The sequence below is a fragment of the Mobula hypostoma genome, chromosome 26 (assembly GCF_963921235.1).
Source record: "Mobula hypostoma chromosome 26, sMobHyp1.1, whole genome shotgun sequence".
NCBI classification, from domain to species: Eukaryota; Metazoa; Chordata; class Chondrichthyes; order Myliobatiformes; family Myliobatidae; genus Mobula; species Mobula hypostoma.
The window spans coordinates 9775204-9802513 of NC_086122.1; the positions used below are offsets into that span (position 1 = coordinate 9775204).

The window sequence follows — 27310 nt, forward strand, 5'->3', positions numbered from 1 at the left end:
TGTTGCATCAAGACAATGATCTGAAAGGCAAGAGGAAATCAACAAGAGAATGATTTAAAAAGAAGAAAAGTTGTGTTTTGGAATGGTCAAGTGAGAGTCCAGACCTTAACCCAATTTAGATGCTGTGGCATGACCTGAAGAGAGCTGTTCATGCAAGGTATCCCAGAAATATTGATGAACTGAAACAGTTTTGTCTGGAGGAATAATCTAAAATTCTTCCTTACCATTGTGCGAGTCTGATCAGCAGCTCCAGGAAACATTCGGTAGAAGTTTTGCTGCGAAAGGAGGTTCTACCATTTATTAAGTACAAGGATTCACATACATTTTCCAACCTGAACTGTGAATGATTAAACAATGTGTTCAATAAAGACATGAAAAGTACAATTGTTTATGTGTTATTACTTTAGGCAGATTGTGTTTCTCTATTACTGTGACTTGGATGAAGACCAGACCACATTTTATGAGGAATTAGTGCAGAAAACCAGGTAAATACAAAGAGTTCACAAACTTTTTCTTGCAACTCCTTAGGGATGTCATGGTTTCATTTGAGCATGCTGTGAACAGGATATATTAATTGTCATATTTTTACCTTACTGCAGTGACTAATGTATTTCATTCACGATGGAATGTTATTTGGTGAAATCTGTTATGTAAACCTCTTTAGCATTTAACTTTCTTTGTTCATCGTGTTATTTTTCTCTGCATTAACAATTCTCTTTATCTGTTCCATTACCATTCAGAAAATTCCATTATCCTGGCATAATCTAGAATACAACATGGGTGACAATGACCCAGGAAAAGGCAAACTTGTGTCTGAGAATAACAATATCGCATACTATGAAACAGAAGACGATGAAGAGGAAATGACTAGAGAAGACAAGATGGGATTTTCTGGTAAAAATGGGCTTGTGTCCTCTTCCTCTGGTACAGTTTATGATCGGACAACTGTATTAATAGAACAAGACCCTATTGGCTTAGATGATGAGGAAGAAGATGAAGAAGTAGGAGGCAACAATAACAACTTGGTGTCTTTTTTATCAGAGAGTGGAGAGGATAACTTTTATTTGATATCAGATCCCGATGGAATGTCACAGGGTTATGTGCATCATACTATTTCACCTGATCAAATTCAGTTTACTATTAATCCTGGATCTACCCCAATGCCCAGGAATATTGAGGGAGCAACACTCACTTTGCAATCGGAGTGTCCTGAGACCAAGGTTAGAGAGGTAAGTAATTCTACTAAAATAGACAAGGCAGTTCTGCTTTAAAGTTCAGTAAATTGATTTTCACCTGCCAGTGTTTTTTTTCAGGGTTTTCATTCTGTTAGAGCTTAGAGTGTCACTGACATATTAATTTGGTAGCTTCAAAATAATTTTGTATTTGTTTTTTTTTGCAATTGCCTTTAGACATGCTTAGTAAGGACTAACTTCCAAGTCTGCTGGAGCATATGATTTACCATGTGGTTCACACAAATCTGCAAATGTTTTAAACTAAAGCTTTTGATAAAATGTAATAAGCAGTTATGATTAAAAAAAAATACCCTCAACAATTGGTTTGCCATAGTGAATCACAATGGAATTTAATATTGCAGGGCAAAAAGGGAATACTTTCATTCAAATACTGCTTTTAAAGTGCAGAATCCAATATCGCTGTGATGATTGTACGTTCTAGTATCAGTTGTTTGGCAACAATAAAGTATAAAGATAATCTTCCATTGTTTGAAGGTCAGGATTGAGCCAATCTGTTCATTTAAATTGCCCACCAAATTTACAGGCAACAGTGGAAAACATCCTAAACAGTATGTGAAAATAAAGTGGAATAGTTGCGATATAAACTGGTTGCAGGAAGGACAGGACTGGCAGCTGAATATTCCAGGGTTCCATTGTTTTAGTCGTGACAGAGCGGGAGGGAGTAAAGGGGAAAGGATGGAATTACCAGTCAGGGAAAATGTCACAACAGTGTTCAGTCAGTCCTGACTGGAGAACTCATTTGGTGAGGTTTTAGTGGGTGGAACAGAGGAATATGAAAGGTATGACCACATTAATGAGTTATATTATAGACCACTCAACAGTCCACGAGATTTTAGAGGAACAAATTTGTAGAGGGACTGCAGACTGTTGCAAGAAATATTTGGTTGTTATACTAGGTGATTTAAACTTTCCATATTGACTAGGACTCCCATACTGTAAGTGGATGAGATGGGATAGAACATAGAAATTTACAGCACATCACAGGCCCTTCAGCCCATAATGTTGTGCCAACCATGTGACCTACTCCAGAGACTGCCCAGAATTTCTGTAGTGCATAGCCCTCTATTTTTCTAAACTCCATGTACCTATCTAAGAGGTTCTTTAAAGACCCTATTGTTTCCACTTCCACCACTGCTGCCGGCAGTGCATTCCATGCACCCACAGCTCTGTGTGGAAAAGCTTACCCCTGACATCCCCTTGGTACCTATTTCCAAGCACCTTACAATTATGCCCACTCATGTTAGTCACTTCAGCCCTGGGGAAAGAGTGTCTGGCTATCCTCACAATCAATGCCCCTCATCTTATACACCTTGAGTTTATCAAGTGTGTTCAGAAAAGTTTCCTTTATCAGTACATAAAGTCCCAATGAGAGAGTGTGTGATACTTGATCTCCTATTAGGGAATGAGATGGGGCAGGTGACAGAAGTTTGTGTAGGGAAACACTTTGCAACCAATGATCATAATGCCATTAATTTCAAATTGAATATGGAAAAAGATAAGTCTGGGTCACAGACTGAGATTCTAAAAATGGATATTGAACAATTTTGATAGTATTAGAAAGGATCTGGGAAGTGTGGATTTGAACAGGCTATTTTCTGGCAAAGGTATACTTGCTAGGTGGAGGCCTTCAAAAGTGAAATTTTGAGAGTAAAACGCTTGTATGTGCCTGTGAGAATAAAAGGTAAAGATAACAGGTTAATGGAACCTTGATTTTCAAGAGATATTGAGGCCCTGATTAAGAAAAAAAGGAGGTGAATAGCAGGTACAGGCAGGTAGGAACAAGTGGGGTGCTTATGGAGTACTGTATAAGAAATACAAAAGTACACTTAAGAAAGAATTCAGGATGGCTAAAAGAAGGCTTGAGGTTGCCTTAGCAGACAAAGCGAAGGAGAATCTTAAGGGATTTTACAGATATTTTAAGAGCAAAAGTATTGGAAGGGAGAAAATTGGCCCTGGAGAAGATCAGAATGGTAATCTATGCTTGCAGCCAAAAGAGGTGGGAGAGATCCTAAATGGATTTATTGCATCTGTATTTACCCAGGAGACAGGCACAGAGACTATAGAAGTGAGGAAAAGCAGCAGCAAGTTCATGGACCCTATACAGATTACAGAGGAAGAGGTGTTTGCTGTCTTGAGGCAGATTAGGGTCAATAAATCCCCAGGGCCTGAGAAGGTGTTCCTTTGGATCCTACGGGAGGCAAGTGCAGAAATTACAGAGGCCCTAGCAGAGATATGTAAATCATCCTCGGTAACAACTGAGGTTCCCAAAGATTGGCGGGTAGCTAATGGTGTTTCAGAAAGGCTCTAAAAATAAACCAGGAAGTTATTGGCTGGTGAGCTAGACATCAGTAGTGGGAAAGTTATTGGAAGGTGCTTAGTGACTGGATATATGAATATTTGGTTGGACATGGACTGATTAGGAATAGTCAGCATGGCTTTGTGTGTCATGTCATGTGGATCATGTCGAACCATTATTATAAAGTTTTTCAAGGGCAAGGCAGTAGATGTCATCTGCATGGATTTCAGCAAGGCCTTTGAAAAGATCCCATATGGGAGGATGGTCAAGAAGGTTCAGTCGCTTGTCATTCAAGATGAGGTAGTGAATTGGATTAGACATTGGTTTTGTGAGAGTAGACAGAGTGGTAGTAGATTGTTGCCTATCTGACTGGAGGCCTGTGACTATAGTTGAGTGTTGCAGGGATTGGTGCTGGGTCTGTTGTTTATCATCCATATTAATAAGCTGGATGGTAATGTGGTTAACTGAATCAGCAAACTTGTGGATGACACCAAGATTCAGAGTGTAGTGGACAGCAAGGAAGACTATCAGAGCTTTCACCAGGATCTGAACCTTCATAAATCAAAGTATTGTGTACAGGAGATGGTATCTTATGTTGAAGTTGTATAAGATGTTGGTGAGGCCTAATTTAGAGTATTGTGTGCAGTTTTGGTCACCTATCTATAGGAAAGATGTAAATAAGGTTGAAAGAGTGCAAAGAAAATTTACAAGGATGTTGCCAGGATTGGAAGACCTGAGCTACAAGGAATGACTGGAATAGGTTAGTACTTTATTCCTTGTAACGTAGAAGATTGAGAGGAGATTTGATACAGGAATACAGAATTAAGAGAGGTATAGATAGGGTACATGCAAGTAGGCTTTTTTCACTGAGGTTGGGTGGGACTACAGCTAGAGGTCATGGGTTAAGGTTGAAAAGTGAGAAGTTTAAAGGGAAGATGAGGGGAAACGTCACTTAGAGGGTGGTGGAGAGTGTGTAACGAGTTGCCAGCGCAAGTGGTGCATCCGAGCTCGATCTCAACATTTAAGAACAGTTTGGATTGGTACATGAATGGTAGGGGTATGGAGGGCTATGGTCCCAATGCAGGTCAATGGGAGTAGGCAGTTTAAATGGTTGAGCACAGATGAGATGGGCCGAAGGTCCTTTTTCTGTGCTGTATTTCTCTATGACTCTAAAAATATAAGTACTAAAGCTATAATTAACAATTCAGAGCAAATATTGAACAGAAATGTCTAGAATCTACTCTGGCTGATTTCATTTACTAACCATGTCTTGCTAACTGTGCAGTGACTCTATTCTGTACTTGGTTATCTCTTTAATTTCCACATCGGTAGAAATGTAGGATTTGCTTTTATAACCACACAACAGAAATACTTGTATTGTGATAAGCTATTATTGTCAGTCTTTTTGCCAGACTTATAAAGTTCTTTTAGTTCAGTATCCTGCAGTTTGAAAGAAGCCTAATCTTGCACGTCTTTGATAGCTGTGTAATTCAGAAAGCTTCTTTATATAATGTAGAGAGCTCACCGTCTAATATTGGCATTCTTGGTGCTTTGAGTTGGGTTCCAGTTTGTCTTGTGAATGGGAGAGAATTGGCACTTTTAAAAAAACAGTAATACAAACTGAAAATTCTCAATAATGAAATGATAGACATGAATGAAATTTTGATAAATAGACCAATACCATTAAACGTGGATGAACAGATTTGCGTAGTTGGCTGACAGACTGAAAAGTAAGTCTCCAAAGCTATGAAATACAAGTACTTTGGGAATCCAGACATCCCACCTCTCCTGGGAGTTCCAGGAGTCTCCCGCATATCAATAGTGGCTCCTTGATGCCCGGAAATTATATACAATATCCTGGAAATAGATTTTTTTGAGCGGGAGAGGGAGAGCGAGCGTCCTGATTGGTCTCTCTTCGTGCTAAGAGTGGTCCCCAACCACCGGCTGCGAGGAAACTATGGTTTGGCAATATGAAATGTTATGAGTCAGCTGCACCTTTCCTCATTCTCTGTCATGCACTGTTGAATTTTAACGCACGCGAGGTCATCAGTGACCCATTTGTGAATGTCCCCAGTGAATCGTCCATGTCAGCGTGGGAAAAAGATCAACTCCTCCAGCTTGCAATGACGACGGGCTGAAAAGTGTGTTTGACGTAACGTCTCTGCCAGCATTCTGGATCAAAGTCAAGGTTGAATATCTTGAGATAGCCACAAAAGCACTGAAAACGTTGCTTCCATTTCCAACATACCTCTGCGAAGCGGAGCTTTCTGCAATGAATGCAACAAAAACTAAATTGCGGAATAGACTGGAGGAACCCCCCCCCCCCGAGTATCGCTGTCTCCCATCACCTTTCGATGGGACCGTGTTGTTGCAGGAAAACAAGCCCAGGGCTCCCACTGATTCAGCGATATTGTTGTGTTGCAATAATTTTATATGTTCATACGAGGAAAATATGCGCTGTGTGTTTAATATCCAAACATTACTTAAAATGTTATGATGCTATTGACTTATAAGTGACTTCTAATTCAGCGGTCCCCAGCCTCCGGGCCGCAAAGAATACAGCGGTGGCCGGAACGCACCCAGCACATCTTTAAGAAAAAAGCCGAAATAAGCAAGCTAATTGATTAGGTGCCGCCCGGCGCGTACATGTCAGCCCAGATCAGAGGCGATTGCCGATTGCGCCGTCTCTGATCTGGGCCAACATTTACATGCCGGGCGGCACCTAATCAATTAGCTTGTTTATTACGGCTTTTTTCTTAAAGATGTGCTGGGTGCATTCTGGCCATCGCTGTACTGCTGCATCCTTCGTGGCCCAGAGGTTTGGGACCACTGTTATAATTGACTTATCACTACATTCATGCGAGGAAAATATGCACTGTGTGTTTAATATTAAATTCGTTAGATAAACCCCTTTAGAAACGAAATTGAGTGTATTAGCCACTTACAAGTGACTTATCACCTATATTCTGGTTGTGTTTAACACCCCCTCCCCCCGGGTCGGCTGGTTCGCAGTGCAAAAAAAATGGTCAATAGTAAACCAGTCTGCAGTGCAAAAAAGGTTGGGGACCCCTGATTTAAAGTAGCTGGCTAGCTGCCAAGGAGCTACGCTATTGATGTCCTATGTGATGAGTCCAAATTCCCTGTAGACTTGCTTAAAGTTGTAATAGAATAAACATGATAATATAATATAAGAACATACTTTAATGTCACATTTGCTGCATATACCCAACTTGGTTTACAGATTAGAAAAAAATCACTAAACAAAGTATTACATACACCCTTGGAGGTCGACGCGGGGTGGGGGGTAGGGGGGGGATGCTCCCTCCCTGAAATGGTGGTGCTACCTCCCTGAAATGAGTTTTTGCTGGGAATCAGTGAAACAATAATACTTTGATGTCTGCTTGAGGTGACATCTGTTTATGTTTGAGCTATTTCAGTCTGGTGTCTTTAACCAGAGATTAATATGCATGAGTAGCATTCGACCCTGTGAAAGGATGTGCTTTTATAACTGAGACATTGCCAAGGACCTTTTAAAGTTCGTTTCATTTTCCTGGCGCTATTGCTATCTCTATAAGTGACCCTGTAAATGTAATAGCACTGCTATTTATTTTATTTTATTAATCAGTACAGTGTGGAGTAGGCCCATCCAACCCTTCAGGCCACACCACCCCACAACCCCAATGACCCTAACCTAATCGCATGACAGTTTACCAATTAAACTACGCTTTTGGACTGTGACTATCGCCTGGTAGCACTCACATCTAGAGTGATGAAATGCTTTGAGAGGTTGGTCATGAAGAGACTGAACTCCTGCCTCAGGAAGGACCTGGACCCATTGCAATTTGCCTATGGCCACAATAGGTCAATGGCAGATGCAATTTCAATGGCTCTCCACACTGCTTTAGACCACCTGGACAACACAAACACCCAAGTCAGGATGCTATTCATTGACCATAGCTCAGCATTTAATACTATCATTCCCACAATCCTGATTGAGAAGTTGCAGAACCTGGGCCTCCGTACCTCCCTCTGCAATTGGATCCTTGACTTCCTAACCAGAAGACCACAATCTGTGTGAATTGGTGATAACATCTCCTCCTCACTGACGATCAGCACTGGTGCACCTCAGGGCTGTGTGCTTAGTCCACTGTTCTACTGTCTATATATACATGACTGTGTGGCTGGGCATAGCTCAAATACCATCTATAAACTTGCTGACAATACAACCATTGTTGGTAGAATCTCAGGTGGTGACGAGAGGGCATACATGAGTGAGATATGCCAACTAGCAGAGTGGTGCCACAGCAACAACCTGGCATTCAATATCAGTAAGAGGAAAGAGCTGATTGTGGACTTCAGGAAGGGTAAGACGAAGGAGCACATACCAATCCTCATAGAGGGATCAGAAGTGGAGAGAGTGAGCATTTTCAAGTTCCTGGGTGTCAAGATCTCTGAGGATCTAACCTGGTCCCAACATATCAATGTAGTCGTAAAGAAGGCAAGACAGTGGCTACACTTTATTAGGAGTTCGAAGAGATTTGGTATGTCAACAAATACACTCAAAAACTTCTATAGGTGTACCATGGAGAGCATTCTGACAGGCTGCATCACTGTCTGGTATGGGTGGGACTACTGCACAGGACCAGAAGAAGCTGAAGAGGGTTGTACATTTAGTCAGCTCCACCTTGGATACTAGCCTACCAAGTACCCAGGACATCTTCAAGGAGCAGTGACTCAGAAAGACAGCATCCATGATTAAGGACCTCCAGCACCCAGGACATGCCCTTTTCTCACTGTTACCATCAGGTGGGAAGTACAGAAGCGTGAAGGCACACACTCAGCGATTCAAGAATAGCTTCCCCCCCCTCTGCCATCCGATTCCTAAATGGACACTACCTCATTTTATATTGTATTTCTGTTTTTTGTACAAATTTTAATTATTCAATATACGTATACTGTATAAAGTGTACTGAATAATATTTATTCTCTTCTATATTATGTATTGCATTGAACTGCTGCTGCTAACTTAACAAATTTCATGTCACATGCTGGTGATAATAAACCTGATTCTGATTCTGAAGGAAATCTGGGGAATACCCACACGTTCCATGGGGAGAACGTACAGAGGCTCCTTACACAATGGGCCAGACATGAACTCCAAACTCTGGGATGCCCGAGCTGGAATAGCATCGCGCTAACTGCGTATAATGTGATAATATATTATTAGTGATTCCCTGGAGGTCTCTTTTTATTTGAATGGAATGGTAGTTCGCTATTATGCTGTATTTTTATTATTTAAAATAAATGTCTGGGCTTAGTAGAATACTGTATGATAAAGGAACAGAAGACTTCAGTTGAAAGAATAAACAGTGTAGATCCACTGCTATTCTGTTGTCATTCCAAGGAAGCTTGAAGCAGTGACAGAAAGTCATTAACTATAGTGTCTTGAAAAAGTATTCAGCCACCACAACTATTTTCATTTTATAGACTCATTTTCTAAACTTAAAATATATTGAAGTAGAATTTTATTGAGCTAATCTGCAAAACATGTCAAATTAAAAGAAAAATTCCAAAACCTCTTAAGAATTTACAAAAAATTTTAAAAGAACAAAATTGTGAGGCTGGAGAGTATTCATGCTCTTTGTAATTACTATGTTAACTTTCCTCAGGTGCAATCCTGTACATTATCTTACCAACTCACCCAATTTGTTGATGTAGAAAATTGGAAGATCACCTGAATAAATAACCCCTCACTCTGTATGGTCTAACAGCATGGTAGATTTTCAACGGACCAAAATGAAGACAAAAGAGCATTCAAAGCAAGTCAGGGCAATGATAATAGAGAAGCACAAATCTGGGAAAGGGCACAAGACCATCTCAAAGGCACTGAACATACCTTGCAGCTCAGTCTAGTCCATCGTGGAAAAAATAAACTGCAGCCACGTAGCCTATGTCAGGCCGCCCCTATAAACTTAGTTGCAGGAGAAGAGTAGCAGTTGTAAGAGACACTACTCTGACAGACGCCAACGCAGAAGTCAGAGGCTGCAACTGCAGATACAGTTCATGGCTCTACAATCTCTAAGACCTTGCACAAAAAGGGTATTTGTGGAAGAGGCCCTGGTTTTTTAAAAAAGCACAAAATACTCTGCAGATGCAACACACACAACATGCTGGATGAACTCAGCAGATCGGGCAGCATCCGTGGAAACAAACAGTCAACATTTCCATGATGCTGCCCGACCTGCTGAGTTTTTAAAAAAGCATATTGTTCCCTGTGAAGACTCTGCAAAGCATCACTTGGAAGATATTGTAAAGATGTGGAAATATGCTCCAGGTGCTTCGGTTTCCTCCCACAAAGACGTACTGGTTAATAGGTTAATCGGTCAATCGGTTATTGTAAATTGTCCTGTGGCTGGGCTAGGGTTAAGTTTGTGGGTTGCTGTGCCTCTCTGTTGTTACTAAGTTGGATATCACCTAAATTGGGCAAGAAATGTGATCAAAGTAACTTTGACCTTGGAGTGATTGTTGGTGCCAGATGAGGTGGTTTGGGTATCTCAGAAACTGCTAATCTGGGATTCTTACTGGCAAAAGTCACTGGAGTTTACAGAGAACGGTGTGAAAGACAAAATTAAAAATCCGGTGAGCGGCAGTTCTGTGGACACCTTGTTAATGAGGGAGGTCAAAGGAGTGGACAAGACAACAGAGAAGGAGATCTTTTTTAAATAGTGAAAAGATTGGGTAGTGTTAATGTTGAAAGAACCAGAAGCCTGGTTTATACTTCTGCGTTAACTGGATGCTGTAACCTACGCAAGTGGCCTACGCGTGTTGTGAGCATTTATACTTGTGTATTACAGGATGTATTACAGGATGGAATCTTCTCTTGGTAATGAAATCTAAAAACTAGGGGTCACAGCCTCACACTGAGGAATGGTCATTTTGGACAAAATGGGAAAGTCCTTGGTTTGAAGGATGATGAATCTTCTGATTATTTTTTTTATCCACAGTAGCTCAGTCACTGAGTTTGATAGATTTTTAGTTATTGCAGAAATTCAAGTATTTGGGTATTGTGTGGCAAAATGTCCTTGAGGTAGAAGATCAGAAGATCAACTCAAAGTTGAGTGGCCTCCTCTGATTTCACAAGTCCTTAAGGTGCTTAGAGATTCTCTGTATCGTTTGGTGCAAAAGTATGCATCGTTTGTGGTGGATCAGAGCTGTGTGATGAATGGTGACTGACAATCATTTGGTTGTTGTCAGTATGCAGAGTCTTTTGCGCTGCTGATTGCAGTCAAGTGGTTTCCTGGAAATGATACCAGAGATTGGTTTCCAGAAGTTAGAACAGCTAGCTAATCAGTGAGTCATTGGATGTATGTTTTGGTTGTAGTTTTACACATCAAATGCACACGCCATTAAGTTATTGTTAAAGTACATCACAAAGTAAAGAAATCTGCAGTGTTTGGTCTGGTGGTCTTGTTTGGAAAGATGTTCATTCCATATGTAGAATTCACTGTTTGCCCATGCTGTTATTTTTTTGCTACAAGAGTGATCCTACTGCTTTTTTTTTAAAACCTCACCTCATCTCCTTCTGCACTAATTTCACTTCCTAAATACTTCTGACCTCTAAAGAATAAGGACACCACATGTAGGTCTTTGACCTCGGGAGATCCCTTCATAATACACACCATCCTGCCTTGGAACTACAAACCTCATTTCTTCTTTGTTGTATCAGAATCAGAACTGGATTTAATATCATTGGTAAATGTTGTGAAATTTGCTATAAAAATTTTTAAGGTCCTTTACAAGACCATAAGATATAGGCCCAGAATTAGGTCATTTGGTCCATCAAGCCTGCTCCTCCATTTCACCATTTTTTTGTGTGTGCCATACTCTGCCAGAGCCTCGGTGACCACTTTTCAAGTGGTTGTCTTGGAAGAAAGATTCTATGAGTGGTCCCCCACGTCCTTCTCACAGCGGTCTTTTTTTTTTTACGAGGCCGAGTTGCAAGCTCGATACTTAACCCGGCACAATGGAAAGCGCACCCGGGAGCAGCCCGACTGGGTTCGAACGCAGGAACCTTCGCTCCAGAGTTCAGTGCTGATGTCACTGCGCCACCAGCCGGCACATTTCACCATGGCTGATCCAAGTTTTGCCCCTCAGCTCCAATCTCCTGCTTTCTTCCTGTATCCCTTCATGTCCTGACTAATCAAGAACCTATCAACCTCTGTCTTAAATACATCCAATGACTTGGCCCCCACAGCCACTTGTGGCAATGAATTCCACAGATTCACCACTTTCTGACCACAGTATCTCTGTTCTAAAAAGTCGCCCATCTATTCTGAGGCTGTATCTTCTGGTCTTGGGCTCACCCATCATAGGAAACATCCTCTCCACATCCATTCTATCGAGGCCAGCACCAGGAATATATTGGCAATGTGGTGAGCTGAGGTATGAGGAGAGATGATACATAATCATGTGAATGAATAAGTGGAAATGAGAGTATATCCATTTCATTTCTCAATATACTACATGATGTATCAGTATGCAAATTTAAACCATATTTCACGAATCCTTTTTGTGCCAAATTACTGTCTATTAGTAGCATGTGTATTTATAAACTTTGCTTTTGGATAGTCCCATAAGTGGTAGCACCCTTCCTGCACTTATGTGTCAGCATGCAAGGCTGTACGTTTAAACTGATACGACATATGTTGCAGGGTGACAGGAAGCTAAAGAGCAATGGCATAGGACTGATGGGATTGCTGTGCTGGGAGTTAGCATAGAAAATGGGCCAAATGGCCCCCTTCTGAAATGTAATGTAATTAAGTAGATAGTTTTCTTGAATGAAATAAAAGATCCAACCTCAATTTGTCTTCAACCATAGTAATTTTTCCCCCATTGACGTTTATCTCTGTTGAGGTCACCAGTTGTTGAGAGATACAGGGCTGCCGGTCACGATAGAAACATTCTGCTAGTAGCTGTTTTTCACATCATTTATACATTAAAAAAAATAAAAGGCTGTTTATTTATGTGGTAGCTTAGTGGGGCTTTTAGTGCCTTGGAGCAGCAAAGTCCTTGTGGGTTTACTGTTAAAGAAACTTTTTTTGTTTCACTCATTTTTACATGTTTAATTGATGTTTGTTTTGATCAGGAGCCTACAGGCTCATTCTAGTCTTTCATACTACAGCTCTGAGAATAGGTAACTTAGCACAGATCAAGAATCTCATCAGATACTATTTTGATTAATTGTCAGTTCTATTTAAATAGCTAGTAATGGCTTTTGTAATAACTTCTAGCTTGGTAAAACTTAGATGAGGAGCTGCCTGCTTCTTGATCATGTTGAAGTAACTCACAAAATGACTTCAGACCTATGCCTGAGGTGAGCACATTAGCAATAGGTAAAAGTCATGTAGGTAACCACATAGATGAGAGGTTTAGAGGGCCATGGGCCAAACATGTGCAGATAGGATTGACTTGCTGAGCAACACAGTTGGAATGGACAAGTTGGGCGGATAGGCCTCTTCCATGCTATATGAGTCTTGTGGTTGTGTTAAACTTAATTGAGGGCTTATTTCAGGACATTTATTTAGTGAAATACCCAGCAATCTTCCAAGTACCCACTGATTGTGTCAAGTTGTCTTTCCAACATCATTACCCTGCACTATTCTGTGCTGTCAAACAATTTGTATATTGTGCACTATTGAATGACCAGTTTTTGTCAATATTTTCCACTAAAATATTTTGTCATGGTCATTGATTTTGCTGGGTTTTTTTCTCAGTTGTCAGCCTTGGTTTAAACAGACTGTGGCCTACACAGCTGTCTGGCAATAAATTGCACAGATTCACCACTCTCTGCCTAAAGAAGTCATTCATTATCTCTGTTCTAAATGGATATCCCTCTATTCTGAAGTTCTGCCCTCTGGTCCTAGACTCCCCCACTATAGGAAACATCTACTGCACATCCACTTTATCTAGGCCTTTCAATATTCGATAGGTTTCAATGAGATGCACTCTCATTCTTCTCAACTCTAATGAGTACAGGCCCAGAGCCATCAAAGGCTCCTCATATGTTAAACCTTCCACTCCTTGGATCATTCTCGTGTACCTCCTCTAGACCTTCTTCAATGCCAGCACATCTTTTCTTGGATAAGGGGCCCAAAACTCTTCGCAATACTCTTAAGTGATGTCTGACCAATGCTTTATAAAGCCTCGGCATTACATCCTTGGTTTTGTATTCTAATTGTCTTGAAATGAATGCCAACATTGCATTTGCCATCCTTACCACCCACTCAACCTGCAAGTTAACCTATACGGAATCCTGCACAAGGACACCCAAGCCTTTTGCACTTTTAATTTTTGAATTTTCTCCCCATTTAGAAAATAATCCATGCCTTTATGCAAATTCATGACTGTGCAGTTCCCTACACTATATTCCATCTGCCACTTCTTTGCCCATTCTCCTAATTTATTTGTCCTTCTGCAGATACCCTTTTTCCTCAACACTACCTGCCTCTCCACCTATTGTCTGCAAAGCTGTCCACAAAGCCATCAGTTTCTTCATCCATTCCATTGACATATAACGTGAGGGAAAAAAAGAATTTCAAGCACCAACCCCTGTGGAGCAGAACTAGTCACCAGCAGCCACCAGAAATCCTTCAATCCCACTCTTTGCCTCTTGCCAGTCAGCCTGTCTTTTGTCCATGACCATATCTTTCACGTAATACCATGGGCTTTTATGTTAAGCAGCCTCGTGTGCAGTATGTTGACAGAGGCTTTCTTGAAATCCTAATAAGCAATATCCCACTAACACTCCTTTGTCCGTCCTGCCTGTTATTTCCTCAGAGAATTCCAACAGATTTGTCAGGCAAAATTTCCCCACAAGCAAATCATGCTGACTTTGGCCTATTTTGTTATGTCCCTTCAAGTACCTTGAAACCTCATCCTTAATAATAGACTCCAACATCCACTGAAGTCAGGGTAACTGGCCTGTAATTCCCTTTCTTCTGCCTCCCTCCTTTCTTAAAGATTGGAGTGACATTTGCAATTTTCCAGTTCTCTGGAACCATTCCAGAATCTAGTGATTCTTGGAAGATCATTACTAATGCTTGCACAATCTCTTTAGCTACCTCTTTCAGAATCCTGGGGTGTATTCCATATCATCCAGTGACTTATCTACCTTCAGATGTTTCAGCTTCCCAAGCACCTTCTCCTCAGTAGTAGCATTGGCATTCACTTCTGACCCCTGACAATCTCGCATTTCTGGCACTCTTCTAGTTCCTTCCACAGTGAAAACTGATGCAAAATACTTACTAAGTTTGTCTGCCATTTCTTTGTCCCCCTCTCCAGCAGTCCAATAACCACTTTTGTCTCTTTTATTCTTTATATATCTGGAAAAAAAACTTAGAGAATCCTTTTTTATATTATTGGCTAGTTTACCTTCATATTTCTTTCTTTGTGGCTTTTTAGTTGTCTTCCCTTTTTGAAAACTTCCCAATCCTCTAATTTTCCTCTAATAATTGCTGTATGTCCTCTCATTTGCTTTTGTGCTGTCTTTGGCTCCCTTGTTAGCTACAGTTGCCTTATCCTCACTTTTAGAATACTTTGCAGGCCAGGCAGCAGCTCTAGGAAGAGGTGCAGTCGATGTTTCAGGCCGAGACCCTGAAACGTCGACTGCACCTCTTCCTAGAGATGCTGCCTGGCCTGCTGCGTTTACCAGCAACTTTGATGTGTGTTGCTTGAATTTCCAGCATCTGCAGAATTCCTGTTGTTTTAGAATACTTTTTCATCTTTGGGATAGATCTATCCTGTGCCTTTCGAAATTCACCCAGAAACTCCAGCCATTGCAGTTCTGCCACATCCCTGCTTTTGTCCCCTTTCAGTCAACTTTAGCCAGCTCCTCTCTCATGCCTCTATAATTCTCTTTACCCCACTGTAACACTGATGTCTGCGATTTTAGCTTCTCAAATTGCAGCGTGAATTCACTGTCTCCCAAGGGTTCCTTTACTTTAAGCTCCCTAAACTAATCTGGATCAATACATAATACCCAATCTAGAATTGCTGTAGCCCTAGTAGGCTCAACTATAAACTGCTCTAAAAAGCCATCTTGTAGGCATTCTACAAATTCACTCTCTTTGGGAAAGTCATGTTCGTGCTAGATCCCATCTACCTGCATACTGATGGTTAAAGCTTTAACATGTGGCCAAGTGGTTAAGGCGTTCGTCTAGTGATCATGTGAATGATTCTGGAATGAAAGGGTTAACGTATGAGGAGTATTTGATGGCTCTGAGCCTGTATTCACTGGTGTTCAGAAGAGTGGGTGGAGGGCTTGGTATCTCATTGAAACCTATTGAACATGGAAAGATGTAGATAGAGTGGGTCTGGAGAGGATGCCTCCTGTAGTGGGGGAGTCTAGGTCCAGAGGGCACAGCCTCAGAACAGAGGGATGTCCATTTAGAACAGAGATGAGGAATTTCTTTAGCCACAGTCGGTGAATCTGTGGAATTCAGTGCTACAGAAGGCTGTGGAGGCTGTCATTGCGTATATTTGAAGCAGAGGTTGATAGGTTCCTGATTAGTAAACGTCAAAGATTATAGGGAAAGGCAGGAGAATGTGGTTGAGAAGGATAGTAAATCAGCGAGGGATAGAATGGCAGAGCTGAATTCTACTCCTATGTCTTGTGGTCTGTTGTGAACTTTTGCCTAGCTCCTCTGTTATTTCCCTCTTAACCTCTTGATCCTCGACCTCATTATTTTAACCTATTTTTAATCATTTGTTTTAATTCCCTTGTCTTTTTGAAAGGCTATCAGATGCTATTTATGTACTTTTGAGCCATGTAAATGCAAACACATGAGATTCTGCAAATGCTGGAAATCAGAGCAACACAGATAAAGTACTGGAGGAACACAGCAGGTCAAGCATCTCGTTTCAGACCAAGACCCTTCTTCCGGACTGGAAAGCAAGGAGGAAGGCACCAAAATACAAGGGGGGGGGAAGGGGGGAAGAAGGGACAGAGGACTAGCTGGAAGGCGATAGGTGAAGCCATGTGGACTAGAGAAGAAGGAATCTGATAGGGGAGGTGAGTGGACCATGGGAGAAAGGGAAGGAGGGCCACCAATGGGAAGTGGTAGGCAGGTGAGGAGAAGAGGTAAGAGGCCAGAGTGTAGCATAGAAGAAAGAAGTGGGAGGGGTAATATAAATTTACCGGAAAGTCATTGAGTTTCACCAATGTAGAAGAGGCCACATTGGGAACACCTGATACCATAGGTGAACCCAACAGATTCACAGGTGAAGTGTTGCCTCATCTGGAAGGACTTTGGGGCTCTTAAAGAAGGTAAGGGAGGAGATGTATGAGCAGGTGTAGTATTTCTGTCACTACAGGGATGTGTGCCAGGACCAAGAGGGATGACTGGACAAGGAGATCATGGAGGGAATGATTCCTGTGGAAAGTGGAGGGGGGGGAGAAGGTAGAGATGTGTTTGGTGGTAGGATCCAATTAAAGATGTTGGAAGTTGTGGAGAATAATGTGTTGGATCTGGAGGCTCATGGGATGATGGGTGAGGACAAGATTAACTATATCCTGGTTAGTCTAAACTTTCAAAAGTAGATTTCTTTTGCAGATTAAAGGTCTTCCATTTTACATATAAGAGATTAAACAGAGTACTTTCTTAAGGATAGAAGCAGCAGTAGTCCAAAATGACTGGAAGTTCATAAATCCTCGAGTACATGGACAGATATAGAAGATTAAGGAAAGTGATAATAACATACTGGCTCTGATACCTGGAGGGCTAAATTAGAAAACTGCACTAGAATGCAGAAGTTAACTTACAGCAGTATTAATCTGACATGACCAAACCAAGAACACGGGAATTCTAAAAGCATTTTGGGATAGCTATGTTATACTTGAATGGAGTATAGCTTAGTTATTAGCACAGTATTACCTAGATTTGACGAATGAAATTGGGGATCATTTGCATAAGGTAGGATTATATTATTTGGAATAGGATGTGCAGACCAGCTAGCAGAGATTCTCACTGACATCTTCAACATCTCCCTGAGCAGCGCTATTGTTCCTTCATGCTTAAAGGCCGCCACCATTGTCCCCGTGCTGAAGAAGTCGTCAGTGTCCTGCCTCAACGACTACCGTCCCGTTGCACTCACATCCATCATCATGAAGTGTTTCGAGAGGCTCGTCATGAGGCACATCAAGACCCTGCTGCCCCCCTCACTGGACTCCCTGCAGTTCGCGTACCATCCCAACCATTCAACAGACAATGCCATTGCCATCACCCTCCACCTGGCCCTAACCCACCTGGATAAAAAAGACAAGAATGTTCAAATGCTGTTCAAAGACTTCAGTTCAGCATTCAACACAATCATTTTTCAGAAACTGATTGGAAAGCTGTGACTACTGGGCCTGAACACCTCCTTCTGCTGCTGGATCCTAGACTTCCTGACTGGGAGACCTTAGTCAGTCCGGATTGGAAGCAGCATCTCCAACACCATCACACTGAGCATGGCTCCCCCCCCCCCCACTGCTGTTCACTCTGCTGACTCACGACTGTGTTGCAACACACAGCTCGAAGCACCTCATCAAGTTCGCCGATGACATGACCGTGGTGGGTCTCATCAGCAAGAACGAGGAGTCAGCTTACAGAGAGGAGGTGCAGCGGCTAACAGACTGGTGCAGAGCCAACAACCTGTCTCTGAATGTGAACAAAACAAAAGAGATGGTTGTTGACTTCAGGAGGACACGGAGCGACCACTCTCCGCTGAACATCGACGACTCCTCTGTAGAGATCGTTAAGGGCACCAAATCACCAAATTTCTTGGTGCTCACCTGGTGGAGAATCTCACCTGGTCCCTCAACACCAGCTCCATGGCAAAGAAAGCCCAGCAGCGTCTCTACTTTCTGCGAAGTCTGAGAAAAGTCCATCTCCCAACCCCCATCCTCACCACATTCTACAGAGGTTGTACTGAGAGCATCCTGAACAGCTGCATCACTGCCTGGTTCGGAAATTGCACCGTCTCGGATTGCAAGACCCTGCAGCGGATAGTGAGGTCAGCTGAGAAGATTGTCAGGGTCTCTCTTCCCGTCATTATAGACATTTACACCACACGCTGCATCCGTAAAGCAAACAGCATTATGAAGGACCCTACGCTCCCCTCCTACAAACTCTTCTCCCTCCTGCCATCTGGCAAAAGGCACCGAAGCATTCGGGCTGTCACGACCAGACTATGTAACAGTTTCTTCCCCCAAGCCATCAGACTCCTCAATACCCAGAGCCTGGACTGACACCAGCTTACTGCCCTCTACTGTGCCTATTGTCTTGTTTATTATTTATTGTAATGCCTGCACTGTTTTGTACACTTTATGCAGTCCTGGGTAGGTCTGTAGTCTAGTGTCGTTTTTGTGTTGTTTTACGTAGTTCAGTATATTGTTTCATGTAGTACCATGGTCCTGAAAAATGTTGTCTTGTTTTTACTGTGTACTGTACCAGCAGTTATGGTCGAAAGGATAATAAAAAATGACTTGACTTGAACACATTGAAGGAAGCTGATTTAGTAGGTTCAAGATATTTCTACTAGTTGGGGAGTCTGAGATTAGGGGACAAAGTATGTAATGTCAATTTAAACGTTTTAGAAGTGAAATTAGATAACATTTGCACTAAAAATTTGGAGGACTCATCATTAGCTATTGATTCCAGTACAATTACATTTAAAGCTAAGTGACAAATGTTCGTCAACTAAAATTTGTAAAATGCTGATCAATTAAAATTGTTTCTCAGCCTTTTGGCTAAGATCAAGTGTAAAAATAAATAAATAGACTAAAATTTGTAAAGGAATAAGGGTGGAGCTTGGTCACAGGTGAGCATTGTATGGTAGAACTAGCTTGACTGGTTGATTAAGCCAGGGGTCCCCAACCTTCTTTGCACCGTGGACCAGTTTAGTATTGACAATATTCTTGCAGACCAGCCGACCAGTGGTGCGGGGCTGGGGGGTGTTAATCACGATTGGAATGTAGGTGATATTTGGTTTTAATCAAAGTCACATTTATTATTACTGTCTAATGACATGAAATTTGTTGTTTTGTGGCAGCAGTACAGTGCAAATACATAAAATTTATTCTAACTTACGAAGTAAATACAGTGGATTTCATTTAATTGGGACACATCAGGACCAGCACATTTTGGCCCAATTAAGCAGCTGTCCCAATTAGCCAAAGTTTCATGAAAATAATTAAAAAGGTATAAAAAGACAAACTACCATTTAAATGAGTAACTAATTATGTATGTAAATAAAATACAGAACAAACTAGGACACTACAAATACTACTACAGTACTATAAAACTGTGGATTAGTTCCTAATAGTTATTGACGGAGGAGTTCATCCATTGTTCCTTTGATTGACTGTAGATGAACAAAATCAGCGCAGACACTTAGTGCAGATAATGGACTGCCTTCATAAAATGCTATTGATGGTTGCATAGTCCAAATCTTCATTTTCATGGCAGTATTCAAGATGATTGTCGATATCTTCAGAATCTTCATGGTGTGGCGGCCCGCACACACAGGTCTCGAACCGCCATCGGGAACCGTGGGCAGACACGCGTTAGAGCGTTTGGAACTACCCACTCGGGGCGGACCTTCTGGGGACAGTCTGACGTCACGTCCGCCCCACGGGTCCCAGGGGCCCATGGGAGGGGAGATTTAAGCGTGCGATTTTGAATCAGTAAAGGCATTCTGAGTTTAGCTCTCCCTGCCTCCGTGTGTTTCTTTAGTAGCGCGTTTGTGCGCGACTACATTGGTGACCCTGACGTTCCAGACGGCATCTGGAGCCGGCGTCTCAGCGACCAGCCATGAGTTCGAGCAACTTGCACAGCGCGGTCTCTCTGAAGCTCCCGACTTTCTGGGCCACTCAACCCCATGTTTGGCTCGAGCAGGCTGAGGCCCAGTTCAATATCAGAGACATTACAGCCGACGTCACGCGGTACTGCATGGTCAGCACGTTCGACCAGGAGACGGCAGGCCGGATCATCGACTTCCTATGCCGGCCACCAACGGAGGACAGGTGTACTAAGCTTAAGGCGCTCCTGATCCGTACCTTCGGACTCTCCCGCCGCGAACGGGCTGCGCGGCTCCTACACATGGACGGCCCTCCTACACACGTCATCCGAGCTCATGAATGATATGCTGGTGCTCATGGATGGCCATGAGCTGTGCCTTTTACTTGAACAGTTGTTGCTTGAGCAAATGCCAGAGGCCACTCGCCTCTTCCTCGTGAGTGAGGATTTCAGCGACCCACGCAGGGTCGCGGCTAAAGCAGACGTCCTTTGGCAGAGCAAGCAACGTGGAACAGCCTCCACTGGCCTAGCCACGATCGCGCGCCCCAAAGCCCAGGCCCCACAACCGAAGCCGTCGAGACCCACAGGGGAAAAAGATGAAAGTTCGGAACAATGGTGTTTCTATCACCAAAGATGGGGCTCAGGCGCGTGCCACTGCCGTCCACCATGTGCTTTTCTGGGAAACGCCGGGGCCAGCTGTCGCTAATGGCTACGACGGCTGGCCACAGAGACAGCCTCCTGTACCTCTGGGACTGACACTCCGGGCGCCACTTCCTGGTAGACACCGGGGCCGAAGTCAGCGAACACTCTCCACGCCCCCCCCCCCCCCCGGAACATGGACACTCGTAACGCGGTCCGAGGCCCCGAACTCACCACTGCAAGTGGCACCAGTGTTCGGACGTATGGCCCGCGAACTATCTCACTGCATTTCAGGTCCAGCCATTTCACTTGGACTTTCACGTTGGCAGCTGCGTCACAGCCACTACTCAGGGCAGATTTCTTGCGAGCCAGCTGCCTCCTGGTCGATCTAAAAGGCCAGCGTTTGGTCCACGCCGAGACATTCCAGACATTCCAGCTCTGAGAAGCCAAGCTGCCGGCCCTCCACCTGGATTCTGTGATGTTCTCGGGTAACGAATTTGCCAGGGTGTTGGCAGAATTCCCCTCCATAATCACCCCGCAGTTCTCCACGGTCGACCCCATGCACGGCATGCAGCACCACATACCCACGCAAGGACCGCTGCTGCATGCCCAAGCTCGCAGGCTCCACCTCGCCAAGGAGGAGTTCCGTAAGATGGAAGAGATGGGAATTGTACGCCGCTGAGACAGCCCATGGGCATCCCCGCTGCACATGGTGCCCAAGTCCACAGGAGGATGGAGGCCCTGTGGAGACTACAGAAGGCTCAACGACGCCACAACCACCAACAGATACCCGGTACCCCACATCCAGGACTTCACGGCGAACCTGCATGGAGCGACCATCTTCTCGAAAATCGACCTGGTCAGGGGATACCATCAGATTCCAGTGCACCCCGACGACGTGCCCAAGACAGCCCTCATCACCCCGTTCGGCTTGTTCAAATTCCTTTCGTTCTCCAGAATGCCCAAACTTTCCAAAGGCTCATGGACTCAGTGGGACGCGGCCTGGATTTCATTTTCATTTACTTGGACAATTTCCTAGTGGCCAGCAATTCGCACCAAGAGCACGTGGCACATTTGCGCCAGCTCTGCCATTGCCTGAGCAACCACAGACTGGCAGTCAATATGGCGAAGTGCCAGTTCGGGCTGACGGAGATCGACTTCTTGGGCCACAGAGTCAACCGACATGGCGCAGTTCCCCTACCGGACAAGGTCCAGGCCATCCGCCAGTTCCCCAAGCCCAGCACTGTCAAGGGCCTGCAGGAGTTCGTAGGGATGGTCAACTTTTATCATCAGTTCGTGCCGGCAGCGCGGCACGCATCATGAGACCCTTGTCAGCCTGATGGCCAAGGGTCAAGAGTGGGACACGGAGTCGTTCGAGTAGGCCAAGGAGGCGCTAGCAAAGGCAGCCCTCCTAGTGCACCCGAGAGTCGATATACCCACGGCACTCACAGTTGACGCTTCTGACACGGCATTCGGTGGAGTCCTGGAGCAGCTCGTCGAGGACCAGTGGTGACCACTCGCTTTCTTCAGCCGGCACCTACAGCCACCAGAGGTGAAGTACAGTACTTTCGACAGAGAGTTGCTAGCGCTCTACCTGGCTGTCCGGCATTTCCGGTACTTCCTCGAGGGAAGGGAGTTCACCATGTAAACAGACCACAAGCCCCTCATCTTCGCACTGGCCGAGGTATTGGACCCATGGTCAGCTCGGCAGCAGAGGCACCTGTCCTTCATTTCAGAATTCACCATGGACGTCCACCACATCGCAGGGAAGAACAACGTCATTGCTGACACACTGTCTCGCCCCTGCCTCCACTCAGTAGGCATATCGGCCTCAGGAATAGACTACGCAGCACTGGCGGAAGCACAACGATCGGACACTGAGATCCCGGCTTACCGCACCACCGTTTCGGGGCTCCAGTTGGAGGACGTCTCCATCGGCCCGGCAGCGAATCGACTCCTGTGCGACGTGTCTACTGGCAAACCCCGACCCGCGGTACCAGCAGCATGGAGGCGCCGGGCGTTTGACACGCTGCACGACCTGGCCCACCCGTCCATCAAGCTGGTAGTGAACAGATTCGTCTGGCACAGTTTGCGCAAACAGGTCGGACACTGGGCCAGGACCTGCGTACACTGCCAGACCACCAAAGTCCAGCGGCAGGTGAAGGCTCCCCTCCAGCAGTTCCAGCCGATGCACAGGAGGTTCCAACACATCCACGTGGACATCGTCGGCCCCCTGCCAGTCTCCCAGGGCACCAGGTATATCTTTACCATGGTAGACAGCTTCACTAGATGGCTGGAAGCCATACTGCTCGCAGACACCTCCACTGAGTCCTGCACCAGGACGCTCATTGCAAACTGGATCGTCAGGTTCGGCCTCCCAACGGACATCACCTCTGACAGAGGGGCGCAGTTCATGTCTGATTTATGGACAGCACTGGCGCAGCTCCTGGGCCCAACTGGACAGATGAGCTTCCCTGGGTCCTACTGGGCATCCGCACAGCCCCCAAGGAGGACCTGGACACCTCGATGGAACTGGTCTATGGCGCCCCCCTGACGGTCCCGGGCGAGTTCGTACCAGAGGCCCGAGGTTCGGAAGAAACTCCAGCAGCAGTGCTAACAAGGCTGCGGGACAAGGTAGGGACCCTGGCACCGGTCCCGACCTCCAGGCATGGTCCCACGCCATCCTTCACCCCTAAAGACCTCCGAGACTGTGAGTATGTTTTTATTCGCAGGGGCATACACAAGTCACCTCTACAGCGGCCGTATGAGGGACCATTCCAGGTGATCCGGCACAACGGAACCACGTGTGTCGTGGAGGTGGGTGGCTGGGAAGAGACTTTTACAGTGGACCGCCTCAAACCAGTGCACTTGGACATTGAACAACTAGTGAGGGTACCGGCACCGCGCCGGCAAGGCCAGCCACCCAGGCAAGCCACACAGACTGGGGGCTCCACTCCCCCTTTGGATGTTTCTGGGGGGGGCGTGGTGTGGCGGCCTGCAGACGCGGGACTTGAACTGCCGTCGAAGGCCGCGGGCAGACACACGGTAGCATGTTTGGAACTACCCACTCGGGGCGGGCCTTCCGGGGACAGTCTGACGTCACGTCCGCCCCGCGCGTTGCAGGGGCCCATGGGAGGGGAGATTTAAGCGCACGATTTTGAATCAGTAAAGGCATTCGGAGGTCAGCGCTCTCTGCCTCCATGTGCTTCTTTAGTAGTGCGTTTGTGCACGACTACAATAGTTTCTAACTTGTTGAAATAGTGAAATCATTTAATTTTCACTCCTGGCAATTCGTGGCATCTCCAAGCCTGTATGCCTGAAACCGCAGTGAGCAAAACAGTTCCAAATGGTCTTCCTGCTTTCTTGCCAACTATCGGTGACCAAAATCACAGCTTTTTTTTTTAACACAAACACAGCGAATTGATGCTATTTAAAAACGGTTCACTTTGAGCACAGTGTAGGGTCTAACGGCAACACAAGTATACACAATTGACATGAGTTAAAAGCTGTTGAGCAACAGTCTCTTGTCCCAATTAAGTGGCATAGTTGCCCAAATAAACAAAGGGAATCCGGCCATTTCCTTGACTAGTTTTTGTTCTTTAAGAATTGATGCAAATAAGTAGGTGCCCCGATTAACCAGTGGCCCAATTAACCAGAATCCACTGAATGCACTACTATTCATGAGTTATTTATTTATTGAGCGATGCAGCCTGGAATCAGCCCTTCGAGCCACACCATCAGCAATCCCCGATTTAACATTAGCCTAATCACGAGACAATTTATAATGACCAATTAACCTACTAACCAGTACGCCTGTGGACTGTGGGAAGAAACCAGAGTGCCCAGAGGAAACCCATGCATTCCACAGCAAGGACATGTAACTTAGAGGATGTTGGGATTGAAGGATTGAACTCCAAACTCCGATGTCCAGAGCTATAACAGCGTCATACTGACTGCTACATTACCATGGCACCCTGTGGGTTCATAGATCATTCAAAAACCTGATGGTGGGAAAGAAGAGTAACTGAATCATTAAGTGTGGGTTTTCAGGCTCCTCACTGATGGTAGTAAAGAGGTCATGTCCTGGATGGTAAGGGTCCTTAATGATGGTTGCTTCCTTCTTGAGATGCTGCCTGTTGACCAGGTCCTCGATGATGGGGAAGGTTCTGCCTGTGAAAGAGTTGGCTGAGATTACAACCCTGTGCAGCCTTTTGCAATCCTGTGCATTGGAAGCTATTAACGAGCCTGTGATGCAATCAGTGAGAATTCTCTGCACCATACATCTGTAGAAAGTTGTAAGAGTGGTGACATATTAAATCTCTTCAAGCTGGAACTTGAAACTGCGCACTGTTCCCACTACTGACTCCTCATTGAGGACTGATGTAACTTCTTCTGACTTCCCCTTCCTGAAGTCCACAATCAATTCCTTCACCTTGCTGACTTTGAGATTGTTGTTCCTGTGACACCAGTCAGCTGATCTATCTCACTCTTATAAACCGCCTGAGATTCTACCAAACAACAACACTGTCATGAGCGAATTTACAGATGCCATTTGCACTGTATCTAGCCTTATATTCATGAGTGTAGAGTAGAGCAGAGTAGTGAGGCTATGCACATATCCTTGAGGTGTGCGTGTTTTGATAGTCAGCAAGGAGGCGATGTTATTACCAGTCTGTACTGACTGTGGTCTCCCAATAAGGAAGTCAAGGATCCCGTTGCAGTGGAAGGTACAGAGTGCCAAGTTTTGAGGCTTTGTTATTAGTACTGAGAGAATGATGGTGTTAAATATCAAGTTGTAATTATTACACACATCTTGATGATCTTGCCATGCTCAAGAGTGGAGTGGAGAGCCAGTGAAATTTCACCTGCTCTATGTAGATCTGTTGTTGTGGTTTTAGACAATTATGGGGTTATATGTGTATTACAAAGAGGGAGAAGGGAAGATTATTCTTGGGGAGAGCTGAACTTAATAACTTTTATAATTCAGCTGATGATGGCATCTTTCAAAACTTATTCAGCTGTGTTCTGTGTTTTTAGTTTATTCTGTTTTAGTTTAGTGGCTTAGTACAGATGACATTGTTAAATCCCAATCAAAGCAAAAGTGTAATTGTTTGCCACTTGAGAAGCACAGTTCAAGGCATCGTAAGCAGAGAGGAATGGTGATAGATTGAAAATGAATAATTCTTATAATTCGAAAGCCAAAAATGTGTGGCATACTTCCATTATGAAATCTATTTGCCAAAGAATAAATGGGACTGTTTGTATTCTGTCTTTGTTCATTGTTACAATTGCATGAATCGAAACTATCTAATTCCAATGTGGAATTTGACCCAATTTTGGGGAAAAGGAAATGAGTCTTTGGTTGTCAGTATCATCCCCCTTTCTCCTCTGCCACCTCCTAATTTAAGTGTAAAGGAACGTGTTATGGAAAGTATTGGTGGCTTAGTGCACATTTTGTATGGCCTCATGGAACACTTGCAGATCTGCTTAGGTAAATACAAGATCTATTGATGAGCAAGTAGTTTTGGGTGTACTAACGATTGAGACCACCCACATTTATAAATGCACATCGAGTACTCCTTATCTGAAATTCCAAAATCCGAAAACCTTCGAAATCTGAATTTTTTCTGAGTGTTGACATGACGTCACAAATAGAAAATTCCACAAGGTGCTAGGAACGTTCTCAGGTGATACACAGGTCTCTGCGCATCACAGGCAGTTCTGAGAAGTGTAGTGAACAGAAGCTACTGGAAAAGAGAAAAGCACTATATTAAGGGAAAAATGAAGATCTTGATCGTGTATCGTAAGCATCGGAGTGAACATATGCCACCTAGCGGAATGCTGATCATGAATCAAGCAGCGATCTATCACAACAATTGGGAAATTGATGATTATTGTGCATACCCAGCAGGCTGGTGGCAGAAATTTAAGAAAAGCCACAGCATTACATTTTTAAAGCGTCTGCTAGTCATGAAAATGTAACACCAAAACAAGTCAACAATGCTGATTGTTTTTGTACCTTACATAAAACCTAAAAATAGTAAAATACAAAAACAATGTACAGTAACCTTTTAATCAAAACACAGCACCATAGGTGGCGACTGAAAGCCTACCGTTGTTTGTTGTTGTTCAGCAGCTGATTCAGGTATGCACCCAATGCTCCTGTGCTGCTTTTGTTATATTATAATTTCATTATATTAATGGTATGTAAAAAAGTTTGTACTGTTAAATACGTATTTGTGATGAACGAGTGTAAGACGAAGACTGCTTACTGTTAACACATAAAT

At 44.0% G+C, this 27310-nt stretch overlaps 1 protein-coding gene across 3 annotated transcripts in view; it reads left to right on the forward strand.

Annotated features, from left to right (window-relative positions):
• mtf1 (metal-regulatory transcription factor 1) overlaps positions 1 to 27310 on the forward strand; it is a 100299-nt gene that overhangs the window by 5329 nt on the left and 67660 nt on the right. For all 3 annotated transcript variants that reach the window (XM_063034050.1, XM_063034051.1, XM_063034052.1), the window contains exon 2: positions 741 to 1229. In XM_063034050.1, coding sequence (XP_062890120.1) covers positions 777 to 1229 — 453 coding nt within the window. In that variant the 5' untranslated portion in view covers positions 741 to 776. The remainder of the gene's footprint in view (positions 1 to 740; positions 1230 to 27310) is intronic.